General features: G+C 47.0%; 1 protein-coding gene across 1 annotated transcript; it reads left to right on the plus strand.

Moving 5' to 3' along the window:
• Window positions 1-1,190: 1,190 nt before the first annotated feature.
• ENO3 (enolase 3) lies at window positions 1,191-24,870 on the plus strand. The gene is made up of 12 exons (XM_040346974.1): window positions 1,191-1,274; window positions 7,025-7,114; window positions 12,549-12,644; window positions 13,915-13,973; window positions 15,039-15,108; window positions 15,391-15,524; window positions 17,804-18,026; window positions 19,780-19,977; window positions 20,079-20,280; window positions 21,837-21,945; window positions 23,950-24,008; window positions 24,131-24,870. Exons 2-12 carry the CDS (start codon window positions 7,030-7,032, stop codon window positions 24,198-24,200), a joined length of 1,305 nt encoding a protein of 434 aa, XP_040202908.1. The 5' UTR covers window positions 1,191-1,274; window positions 7,025-7,029; the 3' UTR covers window positions 24,201-24,870.
• The last annotated feature ends 820 nt before the right edge of the window (window positions 24,871-25,690 follow it).

A 25,690-nucleotide genomic window follows, 5' to 3' on the forward strand; every position in this document is an offset into this window, starting at 1 on the left:
AAAACAGATGGAAAAACTGATGCAAAAACTGATGCAAAAACTGATGCAAAAACTGATGGAAAAACTGACGAAAAACTGACGAAAAACTGATGGAAAAACGGATCTACTGATGAAAAAAAAACTGATCTGAAAAACTGAACGGACGTGTGATTACAGCTGTAATCGCAGCAAAAGGTGGCGCTACGAAGTATTAACTTAAGGGCTCTTTCACACGTCCGTTCCGTTCGTCCGTTTTTTGGACGTCCGTTAACGGACCGCAATGCTTCCCTATGGGCTAGCGTCCGTTAGCGGATGAGCATCCGCTAACGTCCGTTAGCATCCGTCTGCGTTCAGTTCCGTTTTTTTGGACGGAAGAAAACCCTATTTTTCTTCCGTCTAAAAAACGGACCGGACGAAAAACGGACGTTAACGGATGATCCGTTTATCATCCGTTCCGCTAACATCCGTTTTTCTATGTAAAAAGCCCCCCAAAAAAAAAAAAAAAAAAAACGGATGAAAAAACGGATGGAAAAACTGATGCAAAAACTGATGCAAAAACTGATGAAAAACTGATGAAAAACTGATGGAAAAACGGATCAACTGATGGAAAAAAAAACTGATCTGAAAAACTGAACGGACGTGTGAAAGAGCCCTAAGGGGGCTGAATAATTTTGCACGCCCAATTTTTCAGTTTTTTATTTGTTAAAAAAAGTTTGAAAGATCCAATAAATTTCGTTCCACTTCATGATTGTGTCCCACTTGTTGTTGATTCTTCAAAAAAAAAATTACAGTTTTATATCTTTATGTTTGAAGCCTGAAATGTGGCAAAAGGTCGCAAAGTTCAAGGGGGCCGAATACTTTCGCAAGGCACTGTAATTAAAAGTGAGAGTTTGGTTCTATGTCAAGGGCGCAGGAAAGAACAAGGACACTGCATTTCTAGCAGAATCAACAGGAATTTTTTAGTAGTACTCGCAGAAAATGTTCTTAACCTGAAAAATGAAAACGAATGCAGCCATCGCATCCAAGGGTCGGTGAGCTACAATATATACATTTTTTACTCGCAGGTTTAGATTTTCTTTAAACAATATAAAAACATTTTCTTGTGCCTTGTGTCCATGTGTAGACCTTGTGTCCGGGCTGTGCGTTCAGCTGTCACGCTGGTGTCACCCCCTCCCCCTCCCAGCCCCCGTCCATCCCAGCATCGTCCCCTCCTTGTTCTATATAAAGAGAGGCAAAGTCCCAGCTGAGACTTCACTGCACTGTCCATCGTCCAGCCAGGAGCCAGGAGGAGCCAGGTACTGTGCTTTCCCATATACACCATATACTCTATGTACCCCATATCAGCCTTTCTCAAATGTTCCTCCCCAGAGGAACTCCTAACATAATTGGACAGGTCACAGGGCACCCTTACTAAAACAAGTTCATAACGGGTGTGTGGGAAAAATGTACTTTACATTGGTGGTCAATGGGAAGAAGGACCTTTACATTGGTGGTCAGTGAGAATAATACCCCTTACATTGGTGGTCAGTAGCAGGAAATCTCCATACATTGGACATCGGGAGGAAGAATGTCCCTTACATTGGTGGTGAGTGGGAGGAAATCTCAATACATTGGAAGTCAGTGGGAAGAATATCCCTTACATTGATGGTCAATAGCAGAAAATCTCCATCAATTGGAGGTCATAAGGGAGGGTGCTTCTTACATTGGTGGTCAGTGGGAAGAATGTTCCTTACATTGGTGGTCAGTGGGAAGAATGTTCCTTACATTGGTGGTCAGTGGGAAGAATGGTCCTTACATTTGTGATCAGTGGATAGAATTCTCTATACATTGGTGGTCAGTGGCAAAATGCTCCCTACAATAGTGGTCAATGGGAAGAATGCCCCCTACGTTGGTCAATGGGAAGAATGCCCCCTACGTTGGTCAATGGGAAGAATGCCTATCGCATCCCCCTTTTTATTGGTGGTCAGTGAGAAGAATGCGTCTTACATTGGTGGTGGGTGGTTAGAATGCTGCTTACATTGGAGGAAAGTGGGAGGAATGCTCCTTACATTGGTGGTCAGTAGTGGGAAGAATGCTCCTTACATTGGAGGTCAGTGGGAGGAATGCTCCTTACATTGGTGGTTAGTAGTAGGAAGAATGCTCCTTACTTTGGTAATGCTCCTTACATTGGTGGTTAGTAGTAGGAAGAATGCTCCTTACATTGGTGGTTAGTAGTAGGAAGAATGCTCCTTACATTGGTGGTTAGTAGTAGGAAGAATGCTCCTTACATTGGTGGTTAGTAGTAGGAAGAATGCTCCTTACATTGGTGGTTAGTAGTAGGAAGAATGCTCCTTACATTGGTGGTTAGTAGTAGGAAGAATGCTCCTTACATTGGTGGTTAGTAGTAGGAAGAATGCTCCTTACATTGGTGGTTAGTAGTAGGAAGAATGCTCCTTACATTGCTGGTTAGTAGTGGGAAGAATGCCCCTTACATTGCTGGTTAGTAGTGGGAAGAATGCTCCTTACATTGGTGGTTAGTAGTGGGAAGAATGCTCCTTACATTGGTGGTTAGTAGTGGGAAGAATGCTCCTTACATTGGTGGTTAGTAGTAGGAAGAATGCTCCTTACATTGGTGGTTAGTAGTGGGAAGAATGCTCCTTACATTGGTGGTTAGTAGTGGGAAGAATGCTCCTTACATTGGTGGTTAGTAGTGGGAAGAATGCTCCTTACATTGGTGGTTAGTAGTGGGAAGAATGCTCCTTACATTGGTGGTTAGTAGTGGGAAGAATGCTCCTTACATTGGTGGTTAGTAGTAGGAAGAATGCTCCTTACTTTGGTAATGCTCCTTACATTGGTGGTTAGTAGTAGGAAGAATGCTCCTTACATTGGTGGTCAGTAGTGGGAGGAATGCTCCTTACATTGGAGGTCAGTAGTGGGAAAAATGCTCCTTACATTGGTGGTCAGTAGTGGGAAGAATGCCCCTTACATTGGTGGTCAGTAGTGGGAAGAATGCCCCTTACATTGGAGGTCAGTAGTGGGAGGAATGCTCCTTACATTGGTGATCAATGGGTAGGATTCTCCTTACATTGGTGGTTAGAATTCTCTATACATTAGTGGTCAGTGGCAAAATGCTCCCTACATTGGTGGTAAATAGGAAGAATTCCCCCTACATTGGTCAATCCCCCTTACATTCCCCCTCTCTCCATCCCCCTTACAGTGGTAGTCAGTGGGAAAATCAAGCCATTTACTTGGATGGTCAATGGCAAGAATGCTCCTTACATTGGTGATCAGTGGGCAGAATGCACCTTGCATTGGTGGTCAGTGGGCAGAATGCACCTTGCATTGGAGGTCAGTGGGCAGAATGCTCCTTACATTGGTGATCAGTGGGCAGAATGTCCCTTACATTGGTGGTCAGTGGGCAGAATGCTCCTTACATTGGTGATCAGTGGGCAGAATGCACCTTGCATTGGTGGTCAGTGGGCAGAATGCTTCTTACATTGGTGGTCAGTGGGCAGAATGCTTCTTACATTGGTGGTCAGTGGGCAGAATGCCCCTTGCATTGGTGGTCAGTGGGCAGAATGCTCCTTACATTGGTGGTCATTGGGAAGACTAGCATCCTTACTTGTTCACGATGCCCCTCACTAGGGACAGCCAAAAAGGTAATTGGTGTCATGCTTCTGGTTTTGCCAAGTGATGTTGGCCCCGGAACTATGCAGACACCATCAAATGAAAGGTCACAGCTCAAGGAACCCCTAACAAGGAACCCCTAACAAGGAACCCCTAGCAAGGAACCCCTAGCAAGGAACCCCTAACAAGGAACCCCTAACAAGGAACCCCTAACAAGGAACCCCTAGCAAGGAACCCCTAGCAAGGAACCCCTAGCAAGGAACCCCTAACAAGGAACCCCTAACAAAACAAGGAACCCTGGTTGAGAATGACTGCCCCATACTTTATATAGGTCTATACACTTCAATATCTGTAGATTGGGTCGATATCTGTTAGCATGCAGTGTATGGGGATCATGGATTGTATACCTTTAGCTGTGTTTCCTCCTAAGGTTTCCTTCCCAGGGTCTGAGGGAGACATCGCCAATGTCACGGTTCTGCTGACCTTTCCCGGATGCTATAACAGTCCTGACCTTTCCCCGTCCTCTCCGACCTTTACAGTGACTATTAATAGGCCGCCTGAGATAATTCCAGACCACCAATTAAATACCACACAGACCCTGCAGAGATTTCACATCCTGCCGGTGTTATCTTACAGTACAGAGTGATTACTTGTTATACAGTATAGTGTGATCCTTTCCCCCCGTGTATATTCTGTATTATTATTATACAGTGCAATGCCTATGTAACCAGTGTACACCAAGGTGCATTTATAAAAAAATAAGAATTCACAAAGTTGTTCATTCTGCAATTTTAAATGTATTCATTGGGCTAGATTCAGCAACGATTTACGCCGGCGTCCCCCCAAAAATCCATACCAGACCCTTATCCCAGCAAGCAGCCTGGCAGGCCAGGAAAGGGAGGGATGAGTGAGCGGTCCCCCCTCCTGAACCATACCAGGCCGCTTGCCCTCAACATGGGGAGGGTGTTTGGGGTCCTCCCAAAGCACCTTGCCACCATGTTTATGGGGACAAGGACCTCTTCCCGACAACCCTGGCCATTGGTTGTGGGGGTCTGCGGGGTGGAGGGCTTATTGTATTCAGAAAGCAAGATACGCCGACATTAGCCTAAGATACAACTGGCGTAAGTCTCTTACGCCGTCGTATCTCAGGGTGCATTCTGACGCTGGTCGCTAGGTGGCGCTTCCGTTGTTTTCGGCGTAGAGTATGCAAATAACCTAGATACACCGATTCACAAATGTACGTGCGCACAGCGGTAGTTTTTTACGTCGTTTGCGTAAGGCTTTTTACGGCGTAACGTTGCTCCTGCTTCTATGAGGCGCACGCAATGTTAAGTATGGACGTCGTTCCCGCTTCGATTTTTGAATTTTCGCGAATAGGGCTGGACGTAATTTACGTTTACGTCGAAACCAATACGTTGTTGCGGCGTACTTGGAAGAAATGCACACTGGGATATGTACACGGACGGCGCATGCGCCGTTCGTACAAAACGTCAATCACGTCAGGTCATCACACATTAGCATAAAACACGCCCCCCCTTCCACATTTGAATTCCGCGCGCTTACGCCGGCCCCATTTACGCTACTCCGCCGCAACTTACGGAGCAAGTGCTTTGTGAATACTGCACTTGCTCCTGTAAGTTGCGGCAGCGTAGCGTAAATACGATACGCTGCGCCGCCGTAAAATCAAGCGCAGCTACCTGAATCTAGCCCCTTGTGTGCAAATCCTGTCAAAATCGAATGTTACTAGGCTTTTTTCTTTCCAGGTTGGATGTTCTTCGGTCATAAGAATAGCATGAATCAGGCAAATACCACGTTTATGTCCACCAGGTGGAGCTGATAGGAGATAAATACATACCAGCGTTTCCCCCGAAAAAATAAGACCTACCCCGAAAATAAGACCTAGCGTTATTTTCCAGGAGGGCTGCAATATAAGCCCCACCCCGAAAATAAGCCCTAGTTTAAAATGCTTGTAAAATCCTATAATCCACTCTATTACAGTATTACATAATGTACAATGTGAGTGTTTCTGTAATATAAGCTGACCTCCCGCTGCTCTCCTCCTCTTCTGCCAGCTGTCAGCGGTGGGGATCTTGCCCCCCCCCCCCCGCCTTCAGTGCTCAGAGCGGGGAAGAGAGCTCCGGCGGGTCACGGAAGCTATAGCGAAGGTATTTGGCACAATTATATTACAGAAACACACACATTGTACATTATATACTTCTGTAATAGAGTGGATTATAGGATTTTACAAGCATTTCAACTTGGTTAACACCAGGGATTCCTCACAGGCAGGGAGAGAGTGGGGGAGAGAAGACAGAACATTACATGGTAAGACCTACCCCGAAAATAAGCCCTACTGTGTCTTTTATTGCCAAAATTAATCTAAGACCTGGGCTTATTTTTGGGGAAACACAGGCCCGGATTCACAGAGAGCGGGCGCACATTATGCCGCTGTAGCGCAAATAAAATACGATACGCCGACGCAGCGCAGAGAGGCAAGCATTGAATTCACAAAGCCAGTGCTCCCAAAACTGCGCAGGGTTTCGAAGGCGTAAGTCGGCGTAGGTGGAAGTGGGCGTGAGCCATGCAAATGAGGCGTGACCCCATGCAAATGATGGGCCGAGCGCCAGACAGATACGTATTACCAACTGCGCATGCGCCGGGACGTGAACGCATCCCTTTGCGCATGCTCAAAACCACATCGGAACAACTGCCTAAGACACGCCGGATCACTGCCTGCGGCGTTAACGTAACCTATGCCCAGCCAGACACACGTCCAACGTAAACAACGTAAAATACGCCGGCATGAGTTCCCTGGTGCAGACCTTTGCATGTCTGCTGCTGGGTTACACCTGCTTTATGGGGCTTAACTTTACGCCGGACGTACAACTTACGCACACATCGCGTAGCCTGCTTTGGGCGCACTTACGTTCGTGAATCGCCGTAATTCCCTCATTTGCATATATGATTGGCTAAACAATGGGAGCGCCACATGCGTCCAGCCTAAATCTGCGCCCACGCTACGCCGGCGTAGGCAAGTTACGTCGGTGGGTTAAAGCCTGTTTTTAGGCGTATCTTAGTTTGTGGGTCCGGCGCATAGATACGACGGCGCATATTTGCACTTACGCGGCGTATCTTGAGATACGTCGGCGCAAGTGCTTTCTGAATCCGGGCCACAGTATTTACCATGTTCATCAGCTCCATCTAGTGGCCATAATGCAATATTTTCCTGATCCCCTCTATTACGAATGAAGATCATCCAACCGGGAGAGAAAAGAGCCTAGTAACGTTCCATTTTGCTGGCATTCACATAAAGTAAATGTACTTGCACTTTCGCAGAATAAATAGCTCGGAATTTTTTTTATTATTATTAATATACCCCCTTAGTGTTTCTGTACAGGGGCGATTTGACACTGACTCTTTATGTCGATTCACCTTTTAGGCATCATGTCCATTCAGAAGATTCATGCTCGGGAGATCCTTGACTCCCGCGGGAATCCAACCGTAGAGGTAGACCTCTATACCGGCAAAGGTAAGTGATGTGACCTTCCACTCACAGATCTGGAGGGACAGCTATGGGTCCAGGTTGGAAAATGCCATAATCTTAAAGGATTTTTTTTAGGGGGTACTTATAAATATATAAGCAAAAGTGATGGGCTTAAGACCTGTTCGATATTGGCATGGGTAGGACGGAACATTGCATCGTTCAAACATTCCACCTCTACATACTGTATGTGATGCTTCCTGCAAAACATGCACTGCTAATCCCGGGAAAAATAAGGGTCCCGTGATGTCCATCCATCTTCAATCACGTCGCCCAACGGACCCCCAAAAAATTGAAAAAAACAACAACATCCGCCTCAATGGGAGGCCGCTCAGCCGACTGCTGTCTCTTGGCTGTGACCACTGTATTATAGGCAAGGGCGGGGTCACTCTGACATCAAAGAGGGCTGGGTCACTCGGTTATGTCAGCGGGTGGCCCCGCACTTGCCCATATAACAGCCGTCAAAGCCAAAAGACAGCAGTCGCGGGAGGCCTTCCAGTTTCTGATAAGCCCCCACCCGCAGAACCCGACAACCAAAGGCCAGGGTTATCTGGAAGAGGCCAGGGTTATCGGGAAGAGGTCGCTGTCCCCATCAACATGGGGACAAGGTGCTAAAGCACCCTCCCCATGTTGAGGGCATGTGGCCTGGTATGGTTTAGAGGGGGGCACTCGCTTGCCCCCCCATCCTGTCCTCCAGGCTGCATGCTCAGATAAGGGTCTGGTATGGATCTGGTGGGGGGATCCCATGCCAATTAAAATAAATAAATGGCGTGGAGTTCCCCTAATATCCATACCATATAAGGACAGGTTTGAGAAACAACAGCCCAAACCCTTCCTCCATGTGGTCAGAGAACGGTGCCCGCCGCCCGGTGGGACATTTTTCTCTGGGGGACGCTCCATTTCAAGGATCTCGTTTTCTTCCCCTTACGCTCAATTGATTCCCCAACTCTAGCACCATTTAGAGGGGGCTGTTTTCTTTAGAGGACTTATTTTCTACTATAAAGGGAGACAGTACCGTTACAAATCACTTCAATACAAGAGTGTTGGGGGCCGCGCTCATGAGAGCTTACAATCTAATAGGGAGGGGCTAGTAAAACAAAAGGTAATAACTGTGGCGGATGAGTTGATGGAGAAAGTAAAGTTCGGTAGTTAGGTGGAGGCAGGATAGGCTTCTCCTAATGCCCCGTACACACGATCAGCAAAAGTCCGATGTGAGCTTTTGAACGGAAATTTCCGACCGTGTGTAGGCTCCATCGGACTTTTGCTGTCGGAATTTCCACCAACAAAAGATTGAGAGCTGGTTCTCAAATTTTCAGATGGAAAATCCGATCGTCTGTAGCAATTCCGACGCGCAAAATTCCGATGCATGCTCGGAAACAATTCGACGCATGCTCGGAAGCATTGAACTTCATTTTCTCGGCTCGTCGTAGTGTTGTAGCGTTCGTGTCGGTGGAAAGTTCAGAGAACTTTTGTGTGACCGTGTGTATGCAAGCCAAGCTTGAGCGGAATTCCTTCGGAAAAACCATCCAAGGTTTTCCCGGCGGAAAATCCGATTGTGTGTACGCGGCATTAAGATGAGTTTTCAGGAATCACCTAAAAATAGACAGGGTAGAAGCTAGCTGGACAGATTGGGTTAGGGCAGGGCTGGACTGGGACAAAAATTTGGCACTGGACTTCATCCAGACTGGCCCACTTTGACAGGTCTCTCCCATGGCGGCGGGACAACTAACGCACCCCCCCCCCCCAGCTACCCAAGCGCACTTCACTAGCCGTTCTACTTTATTAGAGTAAAGCGGCTGGTACTGGTACTTTTATAGGCAGTACCAGTGGGGAAGCTAGACATTATTTCACCCGGGGAAAACAATCAGTTCAGTGCCCCCCCCTTATGGGACAAGATTAGGTAGAAGTGGGAAACTCCCAGGTCATAGCTGTTGAGTCAGCTGTCTGTCCCCTCCCCCATGCTCCTCTGTCATCCCTCCTGCTCCTCTGGTCCTCCCCCTGCTTCTCTGTTCCCCCCAGGTGAGCGCTGCATGGAGGGAGAGGAGGAGAGTGCTGCGGGAAGGGAGAGGCAGAGGAGCGGAGGAGGGCGGCGGTCTTCTGTCACTGAATCCGGCCCACTGAGCCATCGGCCCACCGGGAAACTCCCTGTAGTCCCAATGGCCAGTCCATGCCTGGGTTAGGGAGTTTCAGAGGAAGGGAGAGGTTGTGGAGAAGTCCGGGAGGTGAGAGTAGGAGGAGGTGATGAGGGAGCTAGAGAGCAGGAGGACTTGGGAGGAGAGGACGGCTTGGGTGATATTTTGAGATGAGGTCGGTGATGTAGTTTGGAGAAGAGTTATGAATTTCATTCACTGGGCAATTGGAAGCCAGTGGAGGGATTAACAGAGAAGGGTGGAGGACATTGAGCGGTTGGTGAGGTAGATGAGGCCAACAACGAGGGATCTACAATAATCAAGGCATGAAATAACCAGGGGGCAAATGAATATCTTGGTGGTGTCATTGGTTAAGAAGAGGTCATCTTTTGGAAATGTAATGGAGGTGAAGGTGTCAAGATTTGGACAGTGATTGGAAAAGGGGAGGTCGGAGTCCAGGATTACACCTAGCCTAAATGTAGAGAGATAGCTGGACAGATTGGATTAGGGAGTTCCAGAAGATGTGAGGGGGTCTGGAGAAGTCTTGGAGGCAAGTATAGGAGATGGCGATGAGGGAGCTAGAGAGCAGGAGGTCTGATGGAAGGGATTGATAGTTGTGTTATTGATCTTAATGGAAAAGTTGGGGGAGGGAGAATGGGTGAGTAGGAGTGTGTGTTGTTGTGTTAGGTCAAAAGATGGGGTTAAAGGGGTTGTAAGGTTCTTTTTTTTATTTTCTAAATAGGTTCCTTTAAGCTAGTACATTGTTGGTTCACTTACCTTTTCCTTCAATTTCCCTTCTAAAAATTTTTTTTCTGAATTTCTCACTTCCTGTTTCTCCTCAGTAACTTGCCCCCATCATCCGAGCCGTTCTGGCTGGGGGTGAGTCAGCGTGCTCGCCCCCTCCCTTGGGACTACATCCCTAGGCATTACCTGGGGATTTATTCCCTAACATATTATGTTAAAATGATTTGTTTTCAAAACTTATTTTATATATTCAGATTCATTTCTTACACAGAATCCCTTTGCTTAATGCTGACAAATATGTCCTGAGGAAGCGAAAGCGAAACGTTGACCAGCTTTGTCCAAGCATTAACATTGACTCTTTGAGAGCCTAATATCTTGTTTTTAAATGTTACACTGTCATTTTTTTTATACTTGTATAAATTTAAATTTATATTTTTTTCTATTAACTTTGTATTCCTTTTCTGGTACCTCTAAAGTCCACTTCTAAGTCCTACCAAATTTGTTAAAAGTTTCGACATTTTCGTTATGGTAAAATGATTCGTTTTCAAAACTTATTTTATATATTCAGATTAATTTCGTATAATCTATTTTATTCGAGATTTGAATTTCAGAAGGCGGCTATATTCATTCTATTTCATTATTTTCTATTCTATTCCTATAGTTCCTATTTTATTCTTTTATTTTCTGTTCTATTTTTTTCTATTATATTCTATGTTCAATTCTATTGTCCTATTCTTTTATTTTCTATACTATTCTGTTCTTTTCTATTCCTTTATTTTCTGTTTTATTATTTTCTGTTTTATTATTTTCTGTTTTATTATTTTCTGTTTTATTATTTTCTGTTTTATTCTATTATTTTATACTATATTCTATTTTGTTTTATTCAATTCTATTAAGCAGCCTAAGTAGGAATCATCATCTTATTTACCTTTTATACCTTACTGTATTTATTGAAATACATTTCCATTTCAAACTTGAATTCATCTTCCAAATCGAATTCTAATCCGGATAATTTTTAATTTTTTTTATAATTTATGTCGGATTCGTTACCAATGTGATTCGGAAATTTGGATACATCCAAATCTCTGAATAATGAAAATGTTGTCAGTTTCAATTTGAAATGAATCACACATGTGTACTTTCAGTAGGTACATCTGGTCTGGAGACAACTGTCTGAGCTTTAGGAGGGGGGGAAACTGGGGAGAAAAACTCACTTCCTGTCCCATTGGACACACCAAGGCCCAGATTCTCAGAGGACTTACGACGGCGCAGTGCCATGTACGCCGTCGTAAGTCCTAATCCCAGCCGTCGTATCTATGCGAGTCTGATTCTTAGAATCAGTTACGCATAGATATCCATTAGATCCGACAGGCGTAAGTTTCTTACGCCGTCGGATTGTAACTGAATTTTTTTTTTTTGCCCGCTAGGTGGCGCTTCCGTCGATTTCCGCATTGAGTATGCAAATTAGCTAGATACGCAAATTCCCGAACGTAAGCGCGGCCGACGCAGTAAAGTTACGACGTTTACGTTAGGCTTTTCCCGGCGTAAAGTTGCCCCTGGGTCTATGAGGCGCAGCCAATGTTAAGTATGGCCGTCGTTCCCGTGTCGAAAATGTAAAAATTTACGTTGTTTGCGTAAGTCGTCCGTTAATGGGGCTGGACGTCATTTACGTTCACATCGAAACCAATGACGTCCTTGCGACGTCATTTGGAGCAATGCACACTGGGATATTTTAGGGACGGCGCATGAAACACGCCCCCTACCCGTCTAATTTGAATTCCGCCGGGTGATTTACGCTACGCCGCCGCAACTTTACAGGCAAGTGCTTTGTGAATAAAGCACTTGCCTGAAAAACTTGCGGCAACGTAGCGTAAATGAAATACGTTACGCCCGCACAATTTTGCGCCCATCTACGTGAATCTGGGCCCATGAATTTAGAAAAAATCTAGACTCTAAGGACTTTACTCTGATTTTTTTCTAAATTCCTGGTGTGTCCAATGGGACAGGAAGTGAGTTTTTCTCCCCAGGGGGACACAAATGGTAGCATAGAGCCTGACAGGGGGTTCAACCATTACTGGAAAAATGAAAACCAGGGCAGTCGCCCAACCAAGGGCTGGTAAGCTGAAAAAAAATGTTTTTGATCTTGGGTTGGATACATTTTAATTTTACATGCTGTGCTTTGTGGGAGAAGTACATTTTGGCACTGGGGTCTCAAACTCGTGGCCCTCCAGCTGTTACGAAACTACAAGTCCCATGAGGCATTGCAAGGCTGACAGTTACAATCATGACTCCCACAAGCAGAGGGATGATGGGACTTGAAGTTTGGGAACAGCTGGAGGGCCGCCACTTTGAGACCCCCTGGTCTAAATGATCCTCCTGCTCATTGATATAGGAAACAAAGTTTTATGGCCAGGAGGGTAAGATGTACAGAAAAATGTTTATAGATATTATACCATTTTAATACATATGAATATTATATTATATAATTATTATAATATTGTTTCCATGCCTCAAGTCACCAAAGTCATTCAATCTTGTATTTAAACCAGGTCTCTTCCGGGCGGCCGTACCCAGCGGAGCCTCCACAGGAATCTATGAGGCCCTTGAACTGAGGGATGGGGACAAGGCTAGATACCTGGGCAAAGGTGAGCTATGGAGTCCAGTCCATTCCTTCTACAGGCTGCATGACCATGACCCTGCCATCCACCATGCTGGAAAATTTAGGTGCATGCATAGACTTGGCAATCACTGGTTGACCAGAGAACTCCACCCACATACAGGGCCACCATCAGGGGGGTACAGGCAGTACACCTGTTATGGGCACCCCCCCGCTTCTCAATTCACTGCCCCCCCCGCTTCTCATTTCTCATGTTCTGGTTGCTCGGAGGTGGGCCAAGGAGCCAACCAGACCCAGCAAACAGATCGATACATTCAGGGGAACATGAATCATGGTCAAGGTTTCAATGAAGGTCGTGACCTCCGCCCAAAAGGGCTGGACTCTGGGACAGGACCACAACATATGGTAGAAGTCGGTATTTGCCATATCACACTTCCAACAGTTGGAGGAGGGATTCGGGTAAATTTTGGATAATCTTTGGGGTGACAAATAGACTCTATAAATCAGTTTAAATTGTATCAACCGATCGTTGACATAGATGAGCTGTAAGAAAGGCTATTCACAGGCGTCCTCCCAGTCTTCCGAATCCAGATCTGGGATCTCGCCATGCCACCTAGAGAGCAAGTCCTCCAGACCAAAGTGGACTGAAGGCAATAAAGCTTTGTAAATGGTAGAAGTGGGTTTGACCAGAGGAGTAACCCTTAATGTGGATTCAAGATTGGACCGGAGGAGAAGTACCGGGGTGGGACCAAATTGGGTAGCGAAGGCACTGCGAATTTGAAGAAATCTAAAGAATTGTCGATTAGTGAGCCCGAATTTCTCCTTGAAGGAATCAAAGGACAGAAGGGAGCCACTAATACAGATATGCTCCAGGTTTTTGATACCTCTAGCAGCCCAGAACCCTGGGTCTGGGACAGTCAGAAACTCTGGTAAATGTGGGTTGAGCCACAGGGGCGTGTCTGGAGATCTAGTGTGAGGGACCCTTTTGCCAGATCAACAATTGCCAAGCCCTGATCACCACCTTCATGGAGGGTGTGAGAGCATAGGGGCTCCTTGTCCAAGTTACGCAGCACTTTACATACCGTAAATTCACATCAGTCCCTGCCCTCAAGGAGCTTACAATCTAGGATCCCTCTCTCACATGCATAAAACATACTAAGGCCAATTTTAGACAAGATCTGTGTAACCCACCAGCATTTCATCGGAGTGTGGAAACTCACACAAGCACATGGAGAACATATAGATGAGCATGCAGTGTATTCCACTACAATCATTATTCCTCCTCCTTCCCTTTCCAGGTGTCCAGAAGGCCGTGGACCATATCAACAAGACCATCGTGCCGGCTCTACTGGAGAAGGTAAGGTGATATGGAAGGACAGAGGGTGCCATAGTGGCTGATAACTGCAATGGGCTAGAAAGAACTTGGCAATGTTCTCATTGGTGTGCTATATTTGAGTTTTACATTAGTCCTTGTTGACCAGTTCCAGCCATGGACCAAACCATCTCCAGGGACAAGGAATGGAAGACCTGCATTCTGGAATAGAGTGTGGGCTCTTCAATGAGGGTCCTGTGTATCCATTTACCAGTTCCCTCCAGTGACCATATGGCCCTTGAAGACACTGTTCGGGGCCAGATTAGTAGGAGATCACTGATGGAGGGAATATTTAGAATGGTATACTTAAGCCTCGTACACACGATCGGACTTCCATCTGACTTTTCCGTGGATTTTGGTCCGAAGGGGCGTTGGTCATGAACTTGTTCTGCATACACACGGCAGAACTTTTTCAACCAACATTCACCAAATCACGTGTTTTGTGTACACACGATTGGATGATCCTCCATCGGACATTTGTTGTCGAAAAGTTTGAGAGCATGCACAGTGAGCATTTGTGCGTTGAAAAACCAACAACAATTGTCCGATCGAGCATACAGATGGTCGGACCGTTGTTGTCGAAAAGTCAGATCGTATGTATGGGCCTTTAGAATGGTCTTCTTGTTCTTGCATAGCTACAGTATAACGGCAATTTGATTGGTAAGAGGCATTAGACTGCTGAGTTTGGACTTCCCCAATTGTTCAGTTGAGAGTTCACACCCAACTCCCTGACCACTCAAGGGCAATTTGAAGAATTCCCTGGATCAGACATTTTTTTACAAGAGACATTTTCTGTAATAATTAAAGGCAACATGAATTATTAGAAAAACATCCCATCCTTTGCTAAATCCTATTATTGTCTTTGCCATTACTACCTCATGCTTGACAGCCTTTTCAATAGAGAACCCCTTCCTATAATGACGTCAAATTGTCTTGTCTTGACATGCATCACAATCCAACCTCTGGTACTTTTGGTGGGCCCATGTCTGGACCTGGGACAAGTTTCCTTACTGTACCCCTTTAGTAATACAGCTCTGCTTTCTCTCCCAGAAATTGAGTGTGGTGGATCAAGAAAAGATCGACAAACTGATGCTGGAACTTGATGGGACAGAGAACAAATGTGAGTGCTGGGAAGTGCAACAGAGCAATGAGAAGCTTCAGATAGAAGCTGCCATACTGTGACTTGGGGGCTGCATACCGTAGTGCTTCTTCACTCTCCACTAAATTTGCCTTGCCCGTCTATCCTGTCATAGTCCGGCAGTCTCTATTGAAGTCTTCTCATACAGGCATTGCAGGCAAAAAAGAAATGACTGTTTTTTATGGCAGTAATGATGGCAGCTTTACAATTATGTCAGGGCTCCAGTGAGTTTATCTGCCCTGCTAACATTTCCTTCTTCAACAGCAAAGTTTGGTGCCAACGCCATCCTGGGGGTGTCACTGGCTGTGTGCAAGGCCGGAGCTGCTGAGAAGGGTGTTCCACTCTACCGACACATCGCCGACCTGGCTGGAAATCCTGAAGTCATTCTTCCCGTCCCTGTGAGTGCGCATTCTTCTTTTCTCTTACTTCTTCTCTTTTCTTCCCTCTCCCTTTATACCTACCTTTCTCCATCACTTTCCTTTATTCCTTCCTTCCTCCTTCATACTTATATACCTACCTATCTTCCTTTCCTCTGACCTCCCTTCCTTATTTTCTTCCTTCTCTTCCCATTCTTTTTTCTCCCCTCTTCCTTCCTCTCTTTTCTTTCCTTTCCTACCAACCTTCCTTCTTCTCTTCCCTTTGTTCCTTTCTTCTTCCCGTTCTTCTTCTCTTTTTCCTCCCTCCCAATCTACCTATTTTTCCCTTCCTTCCTCCCTTTTCTCTCCTTTCTCTCTTCTGTTTTTCTATCCTTCCAACCTACCTACCTTCCTTTCCTCTTCTCCTCTTACCTCTCTTCTTTCTTTTCTTCCCATTTTTGTCCCTCTCTTATTCTTCCTTCTCTTTCCTTTGTATTCTTACCAACCTTCCTTCTTCTCTTCCCTTTCTTGTCTTTTTCCTTCCTCCCTATCTACCTTTATTTCCCTATCTTCCTTCCTCCCTTTCCTCTTCTCTTCTTTTCCTCTCTTCACTCCTCCCAACCTACCTACCTTCCTTTCCTCTTCTCTTAATGCTCTCCTCTTCCCATTCTTTTCCCTCCCCCTTCCTTCCTTCTCTTTTCGTTCCTTTCCCTTCCTGACAACTTTCCTTCTTCTCTTCCCTTTTTTCCTTCCTTCCTTCTTACCTTCTTCTCTTTTTATTTCCTCCCTTCCTTTTTTTCTTCCCATTCTTTTCCCTTCCCTTCCCTCTCTTTTCTTTCCTTTCCCCTTATATCAACCTTCCTTCTTCTCTTCTCTTTGTTCATTCCTTCTTCCCTTTCTTCTTCTCCTGTTTTTCCTTCTCCTCTTTTTCCTTCCTCACAATCTACCTTCCTTCCTCACTTTCCTTTTCTGTTTTTCTCTCCTTTCAACCTACCTACCTTAATTTCCTCTTCTCTTAACTCCTTTCTCTTCCCATTCCCTCCCCTCTTCCTTCCCCTTTATACCAACCTTCCTTCTTCTCTTCCCTTTTTTTCTTCCTTGTTCCCTTCTTCTCTTTTTCTTTCCTCCCTATCTACCTTTTTTCCCCTTCCTTCCCCCCTTTCCTCTTCTCTTCTTTCCTTTTCCACTCCTTCCAACCTACCTACTTTCCTTCCCTCTTGTCCTTCTTCTCTTCCCATTATTTTCCTTCACCTCTACCTTCCTTTTCCCTTCCTACCAACCTTCCTTTTTCTCTTCCCTTTTTCCTTCCTCTCTATATACCTTCCTTCTTCACTTTTCCCTTCTCTTCTTTCCTTTGTCCTTCCTTTGACTCTTTTCTCTCCTTCCAACCTACCTACCTGCCTTCATTTTTTCCTCTTTCCTTCTTTTCACCTTTTCCTTTCTTACTCCTCCCTACCTACCTAATTTTGTTCCTTTTCCACTTCTGAATTTTATTCTTCCTTCCTTTTTTCTTTCTTTCTTCCTTGCTGCTCTTCCCTCCCCTTCACCTACCTTACTTCCTACCTTCTTTCCTTCCATCTTATAAAGAAAAAATATTATTAGATGTTTTATTAATAATTAAGGGTCCATTTACATATTTGTATTTCAGCAACACACGCATTATCACAACATGCATTGCATTTCATTTTAATTGGCAACCCGACAGACTAAGGACATGCACATGTGTTGCAATGCGCCCCAAAACACCACCACAGGTCGGATTTTAAGATAGTTTAGGTGCCTTGGCTGCCCATTAATTTCAATGGGCTGCCTAAACACACTGCATGTTAACACTAAAAATATGAATGGGAGGGACTAATGGACATTATTAGGTGCTTTTGTATATGCTAATGTTAGATTCGTTATATAACTTGTTTGCTTGCAAAGACATTAAAACATTGTTCTTCTCCCATCTAAATGGAATGTCTTGTTGTGCAATATAGAGAGACAGTTGGTCCCCATGTACTACAATGAGATATTTCAGAGTCTGGTTCAAGGTCCAGCTCATAAGGTGTTCCAAAATAACAGAAATTAATGTATCTTGTTATTAATGATGTGCTGCTTGTGCAAATTCTAGAGAAAATGATTTAACATGTAAAACGTTATGTGTAAGAGGTCCTACATGGCAACTATCCCCTTGGCCTTGAGGGCAGATCCTTGGTACAGTTGCCTTTTTGTCTACGGTTATCTACGTATGCCCTTTTCATCCCTCCTCTTTCTTCTTCACCCCCATCCCCTCTTGCACTCTGTGGGATATTTTACTGATTTCTGTCTTCCCTCAGGCATTTAATGTGATAAATGGAGGCTCTCATGCTGGGAACAAGTTGGCCATGCAGGAATTCATGATCCTGCCAATCGGAGCCTCTTCCTTCAGGGAGGCCATGAGAATCGGTGCAGAGGTCTACCACAACCTGAAAGCCGTCATCAAGGCCAAGTATGGAAAGGACGCCACCAATGTTGGTGATGAGGGTGGCTTTGCTCCAAATATCCTGGAGAACAACGAAGGTGAGATGAGTCAAGAGGCTACACAGAGACACGGGGTCGCCCGCCAATTATATGCCAGGGTGGAAGTAGAAGGTTTCTGCTTATCTGTGTATTTACTTTGTCCTCTACAACCCCTTAAAAGGATGCCACATCCTGCAGGATAGAGGTTCCCATCTTATTACCTATAATGTAACTGAGCCACCTTCTATACCTTGTTTTATGCCCCTGTCAGGGACACATCGACTTGGGTTTGAATTTTTGAGCCTCCCCAGCAGTCCTCTGTTGCTCTGTGTGTCGGATTCATTGTAGAAGACTGCAGTTACCCTTCTACCCACTTTCAGACAATATGGGTACCAGCTGTATTTGTTTGTACATAAGGGGCTATTCCTACACTATACATGTGGGGGGGTGCAGCTTGGTGTGGCAGCAGTAAACACTCAGGCCCGGATTCACAAAGCACTTACGCCGACGTATAACAAGTTACGCCGAAAGTGCAAATGTGCGCCGTCGTATCTGTGCACCAGACCCACAAACTAAGATGCGCCTAAAAACAGGCTTCACCCCGCCGACGTAACTTGCCTACACCGGCGTAGTGTGGGCGCACATTTACACTGGACGCATGGTGGCGCTTCCATTGATTAGCCATTCAAATATGCAAATGAGGTAAATACGGCGATTCACGAACGTACGTGCGCCCAACGCAGGCTACGCGAGGTGCGCGTAAGTTGTACGTCCGGCGTAAAGTTATTTTCCCATAAAGGAGGCGCAACCCAGCAGCAGACATGCAAAGGTCTGCACCAGGGAATACAAGCCTGCGTATTTTACGTTGGACGTGTGTCTGGCTGGGCGTAGGTTACGTTCACGCCGTACGCAGTGATCCGGCGTAGTTTAGGCAGTTGTTCCGACGTGGTTGTGAGCAGGCGCAGGGGGATGCATCCACGTCACGGCGCATGCGCAGTTCGTGATACGTATCTGTCTGGCGCTCGGCCCATCATTTGCATGGGGTCACGCCTCATTTGCATGGGTCACGCCCACTTCCACCTACGCCGGTTTACACCTTAGAAACCCACGCCACGCTGGCGCAGTGTTGGGAGCACTGGCTTGCTGAATTCCATGCTTGCCTCTCTGCGCTGCGTTGGCGTAGCGTACAGTGGTTATTCTACGGCGGCGTAATGTGCTCCCACACTCTGTGAATCTGGGCCTCAGAATCCAGTTGCAGAGACTGAACTTGTAATGAAGTTAAAGTTCAACAATACACATCAAGTCCGGCGGTAAGGCACCCAACCAGGAAAACAGCGAAGCGTAGCAGAGCAACTCTCAAATTGGGCAGACAGCATCTGTCCTAAGGGGCGGAATGTGGCCTGGCTGGCCTATGCCCAAATGGGAATGTCCATGAAGGATGGTGTGTCCTAGCTCTTCTGGAACTTCTCCCTGACGCTAATCACTGTCCTTACCAGACGAGTAACCAGTTCCTACACTACCCACACGTGAAATGCGCACAAAGTCTGGAAGCCAGGGCCTTATATAGGCTCTGTCTGACCCAAGATGGCTGCCAGAGTCACATGGGGTGGCAGCATCCAATCAGATAGCTTCCCCAGTGACCTAGGAAACCATAGAGGAACCATATTCCTCTTGACTTCTCCAACTGCGATGCCACTGTGGTCGAGCACCACCTACAGTGAATACAATTATCTTTACCTGCTTACATACAGGCCTGGATTAATATATGCAAATAATTTATGTAAAAATGTGAAACCCTTGTGCATCCCCACAGCCCTGGAGCTCCTAAAGGCTGCCATTGAAAAGGCCGGATACCCTGAAAAGATCGTCATTGGCATGGACGTGGCTGCATCAGAATTCTTCCGTAAAGGGAAATACGACCTGGACTTCAAGTCCCCAGACGACCCAAACCGCTACATCACTGGACAACAGCTTGGTGACCTCTACAAATCCTTCATCAAGAATTACCCAGGTGAGTCTGAGCAACCCTCAGGAGGCCCACCACGGTAGAGGGACTACCAATCTGTCCCTTCATCTGCAGGGTAACACACTGTCCTCTCTCTCTCTCTACAGTGGTCTCCATTGAGGATCCCTTTGACCAAGATGACTGGGATAACTGGAAGAGCTTCCTCTCCACTGTTGATATCCAGGTAGTCGGGGATGATTTGACTGTGACCAACCCAAAGAGAATCCAGAAGGCGGTGGAGGTGAAGGCCTGCAACTGTCTTCTTCTGAAAGTCAACCAGATCGGATCAGTCTCAGAGTCCATCCAGGCGTGAGTGCCCACCAGTCACTAACCCGAACGCATGTTTTGGTTGTACTCTACGATCTACCAAAGTTTGGATGAGTTGTAGAAGTAGGTCAGCGTGAGTGGGGCACATAAGGTCCAATCCCATTCTACAAACTGCATCAAGTTCTATGGATCAATTATTGGATAACTTGAAGAATTTTCACAAACTCTTTAGAAATTGTAGCATTCGTAGGCCAACTGTACAATAGATATTGTTCTCTATGGAGGAAAGTGAGAACATTTGTATGCAGGGAGAAGCTTGATAATATGCTTTATACCAGGGGTCTCCAAACTGCGGCCCGAGGGCCAGATGTGGCCCTTTGCTAGTCTTCATCCGGCCCTTGGGGCAGTATTGCTTCCAATGATATGAGGCACTATTCCTCCCAATGGCACCAACAATAGGGCACTATTTCTTAGACTAATAGCAATGATGGAGCACTATTTCTCCTCCCTACTGCCCCCCAACACTGGGGCCATGTTTATTCACACTGGGGTAGATTCAAGAAGCAATTGCGCCTGTGTAACTATAGGTTACACAGCGCAATTGCTTACTTGCCCCGGCGTAACGAGTGCTCCTGATTCAGGAACCTCGTTACGCCGACTGCAGCCTAAGATCTGCGCGGCATAAGGCTCTTATGCCCGCATATCTTAGGCTGCATTCTTGCGGTGGCCGCTAGGTGGCGTTCCCGTTGTGCTCAGTGTATAGTATGCAAATTGCATACTAACACCGATTCACAACGTTGCGCGAGCCCTGCGTACGCAATTTACGTCGTTTACGTACGGCGGTTTTCGCGCAAGGCTGCCCCTGCTATTAGCAGGGGCAGCCCATGTTACGTATACCCGTCGTTCCCGCGTTGCGAAATTTGAATTTTACGTAGTTTGCGTAAGTGAATCGTGAATGGCGCTGGACGCCATTCATGTTCACTTTGAAGCAAATGACGTCCTTGCGACGTCATTTGCCGCAATGCACGTCGGGAAAGTTTCCCGACGGTGCATGCGCTTTACGATCGGCGCGGGAACGCGCCTAATTTAAATGATTCCCGCCCCCTACGGGATCATTTAAATTGCGTGCTCTTGCGCCAGGCATTTTGCCGGCACGCCCGCGCAATTTACGGAGCTTCTGCTCCGTGAATCAAGGGCAGCGGAGCAAATTTGCGGGGGCACAGGGCAAAAACGTTGCCCTGCGCCTCCGTAAATTATGGACAATTCTACCTGAATCCGGGCCACTGTTGCTCGGCCCTGGGGCATTTTTATACCCGATTCTGCCCCCCTGAAGTCTGAAAGACCGTAAACTGGCCCTTTGCTTGAAAAGTATGGAGACCCCTGCTTTATACCATCACCATCCAATCGAACAATATATTATTGTTGGGGTCACATTGCATGGATACAATTTACAGTGTATTGTGTGTGGATGGCTTCAAAGTCTTTAGTACAGAGAAAGTGTCCATATTTGCCAGGTTCATTATGCAGATATTTGGATTTTGAAGAAAAGGGGTTCTTCTATCATTGTTGTAGGATTAATGTGTATCTGGTCTGTGCAGGTGTAAGCTGGCCCAATCTAATGGCTGGGGTGTGATGGTCAGCCATCGTTCCGGAGAGACAGAAGATACTTTCATCGCTGACCTGGTGGTCGGACTGTGTACAGGACAGGTGAGTGAAGACAAGTGGACAGTGTACAAGATAGAGCTGAGAGAGGGAGGGGACTTTGTACAGGATAGGGAAATAGGGTGGGTAATGTGTACAGAGCATGGAAGAGAGGGAAGGACTGTGTACAGGACAGGTGAGAGGGGAGGGGCCGTGTACAGGAAAGATAAGGGAAGGAGCTGTTACAGGACAGATGAGGGAGGGAGGGGGCGTGTACAGGACAGATGAGGGAGGGAGGGGGCGTGTACAGGACAGATGAGGGAGGGAGGGGCTGTGTACAAGACAGATGAGGGACCGTGTACAGGACAGATGAGGGAGGGGCCATGTACAGGACAGATGAGGGAAGGAGGAGCCGTGTACAGGACAGATGAGGGAAGGAGGAGCCGTTTACAGGACAGAGGAGGGAAGGAGGAGCCGTGTACATGTACAGGACAGATGAGGGAAGGAGGAGCCGTGTACAGGACAGATGAGGGAAGGAGGAGCTGTGACCAGGACAGATGAGGGAAGGAGGAGCCGTGACCAGGACAGATGAGGGAGGCAGGAGCCGTGTACATGACAGATGAGGGAAGGAGGAGCCGTGTACAGGACAGATGAGGGAGGGAGAGGCCGTGTACAGGACAGATGAGGGAGGCAGGGGCCATGTACAGGACAGATGAGGGAAAGAGGGAGGAGCTGTGTACAGGACAGATGAGGGAAGGAGGAGCCGTGTACAGGACAGATGAGGGAGGGAGGGGGCGTGTACAGGACAGATGAGGGAGGGAGGGGGCGTGTACAAGACAGATGAGGGACCGTGTACAGGACAGATGAGGGAGGGGCCATGTACAGGACAGAGGAGGGAAGGAGGAGCCGTGTACAGGACAGATGAGGGAAGGAGGAGCCGTGACCAGGACAGATGAGGGAGGCAGGGGCCGCGCACAGGACAGATGAGGGAAGGAGGAGCCGTGTACAGGACAGAGGAGGGAAGGAGGAGCCGTGTACAGGACAGATGAGGAAAGGAGGAGCCGTGTACAGGACAGATGAGGGAGGGAGAGGCCGTGTACGGGACAGATGAGGGAGGCAGGGGCCATGTACAGGACAGATGAGGGAAAGAGGGAGGAGCTGTGTACAGGACAGATGAGGGAAGGAGGAGCCGTGTACAGGACAGATAAGGGAGGCAGGGGCCGTGTACAGGACAGATGAGGGAATGAGGAGCCGTGTACAAGACAGATGAGGGACCGTGTACAGGACAGATGAGGGAGAGAGGGGCCATGTACAGGACAGATGAGGGAAAGAAGAGCTGTGTACAGGACAGATGAGGGAGGGAGGGGGCGTGTACAGGACAGATGAGGGAGGGGGCGTGTACAGGACAGATGAGGGAGGGAGGGAGGGGCTGTGTACAAGACAGATGAGGGACCGTGTACAGGACAGATGAGGGAGGGGCCATGTACAGGACAGAGGAGGGAAGGAGGAGCCGTGTACAGGACAGATGAGGGAAGGAGGAGCCGTGACCAGGACAGATGAGGGAGGCAGGGGCCGCGTACAGGACAGATGAGGGAAGGAGGAGCCGTGTACAGGACAGAGGAGGGAAGGAGGAGCCGTGTACAGGACAGATGAGGAAAGGAGGAGCCGTGTACAGGACAGATGAGGGAGGGAGAGGCCGTGTACGGGACAGATGAGGGAGGCAGGGGCCATGTACAGGACAGATGAGGGAAAGAGGGAGGAGCCGTGTACAGGACAGATGAGGGAGGGGCCGTGTACAGGACAGATGAGGGAAAGATGGGGAGACAGAGTACAGGACAGGTGAGAGAGGGAGGGGACTGCGTAAAGGACAGGTGGAGGAGGGAGGGGACTGTATACAGAACAGGTGAGAGGGAGGGGACTGTGTATAGTAATACAGACTGTGTTGGCTCATTAGAATGTCATCTCCTCTGGTGCAGAGACTAACGTGAATGGCTCAGCGATAGGTCATCTATGTAACATGGATAATAAATTCATGAATTAGAAACACTTTTCTTTTTTTGTCTTTCTCAGATCAAAACTGGCGCCCCCTGCAGGTCAGAGAGATTGGCCAAATACAACCAATTGATGAGGTAAGTTGGAGGGACGATAATCTAAATATAGGGTAACCTCAACAATAAAACATGTTGTGAGACATCGTATATGACGGACAAGCGGCAGTGTTCACTCGCTCATACTTTGGTTTCCTCCGCAGGATCGAGGAGGAGTTGGGAGACAAAGCCAAGTTTGCCGGAAAGAACTTCAGGAACCCCAGAGGAAAGTAAACAGAGAACTTCCCCCTGAATCCATCACAACACCATGCCACCGTCCCAGAATCCTCTCCATACAGACCTCCCCAGGGGTTCTCCACAAGCCCCACGTCCACCGCTGTGCCATAAAATGGAATCCCTCAGTGGCGGCCCAAAATGCATACGGAGCCAGCGGAATTCTGATATTTCAGTTTGGTGACCCAAATCACTTGGTGGCTTCTTAAATCTCTCTGAGTGTGATGTTTAGCCCAACTCCCTCTGGTGTCACCCTCTCCTGAAGGGTTCTCCATACTGCCCAGGAAACTTTTTTCATAGCCTTATGGAAAGTACAGAAGCTCAAAGAACTGCGGTAAAATGTTACCATTGTGGGAGGTGCAGAGACACAAACTACGGCACCATGCTCCCTACTGCAGGGTTCCAGAAATAGAAGAAGCCATCCAGTGATTGTAGTCACCAGTGCCCATCCAATACTGAAATACGACTTGACCTGGCTGGACCTTGCCCATTGCACTTGGACCTGTCTTCTCCGATTGTAAATATATCTTCATGCTATGGACGAGTGTGCTTTCAAGTTAAGAGATAAAATGAAGCACCAGTCTTCAGTCTTCAACGGGCCCCCAATGCATTTTAAGGCTTAGCGGTGAGTTTCCAAGTTCAATTAAAATAAAGATGAAATGTAAAAATATAAGAGCGTGCGAGTTTTATTTCCAAGTCGCCTACAATAGAGCTCTGATCTCTTCCAGACCACTTGTCAACATAATTTGCTGTGCGCAGCAGCGGTGTGTTATGGAAACATGGCAAGAAAATATGGAAACCTTTCCATGAGCATCCAGCCATGATTGATGGAAAAGGAAAATAGCCCATCACGTTATTGGTGTCAGTAGAACAGTGGCCCCCAGGGATGAATAGCTCCTTCAATCATTGCAGTCAGTGGAATAGTGGCCCCCAGGGGAGAACGGCCCTTCAGTTTATGGGTGTCAGCAGAATAGTGGCCCTAAGGGAGACTGGCCACTCAAATTATTGGTGTAAGTGAAACTGTCTCCCCCCCAGGACAGAATAGTCCCTCAAATGATTGGAGTCAGTGGAATAAGATCCTCTAGGAGAGACTTGCCTCTCAAATCATTAGTATCAGTGGCCCCCCAGGAGGAGAATAGCCCCTCAAATCAGTGGTGTCAGCAACAGTGGGCCCCAGGGTAGGCTAGCCCCTCAAATCATTGCCGTCAGTTGTATAGTGGTCCCAAGAAGAGAATAGGCCCAAGAAGAGAATAGGTCCCTCAAATTATTGGGAGCAGTAGAATAGTGTCCCACCCAGACAGAATAGAACTATTGAAGTCAGTGGTCCCCAGGGTAGAATAGTGTCCCACCCAGACAGAATAGAACTATTGAAGTCAGTGGTCCCCAGGGTAGAATAGCACCTCAAATCGTTGCCATGGTATAGTGGGCCCCAGGAGAGAATATGTCCCTCAAAGTATTGGAGACAGCGGGATCAGGTCCCCAGGGAAGAA

The sequence above is a fragment of the Rana temporaria genome, chromosome 3 (assembly GCF_905171775.1).
Source record: "Rana temporaria chromosome 3, aRanTem1.1, whole genome shotgun sequence".
In the NCBI taxonomy this organism is placed as follows: domain Eukaryota; kingdom Metazoa; phylum Chordata; class Amphibia; order Anura; family Ranidae; genus Rana; species Rana temporaria.

What these genes read in the sequence shown, in the direction of transcription:
- ENO3 (XM_040346974.1), top strand. Translation starts at nt 7,030, where the DNA reads ATGTCCATTCAGAAGATTCATGCTCGGGAGATCCTTGACTCCCGCGGG. An exon ending in GTCTCAGAGTCCATCCAGGC is followed by an intron (nt 20,281 to 21,836) that starts GTGAGTGCCCAC and finishes TGGTCTGTGCAG; the next exon opens with GTGTAAGCTGGCCCAATCTA. An exon ending in TCGGACTGTGTACAGGACAG is followed by an intron (nt 21,946 to 23,949) that starts GTGAGTGAAGAC and finishes TGTCTTTCTCAG; the next exon opens with ATCAAAACTGGCGCCCCCTG.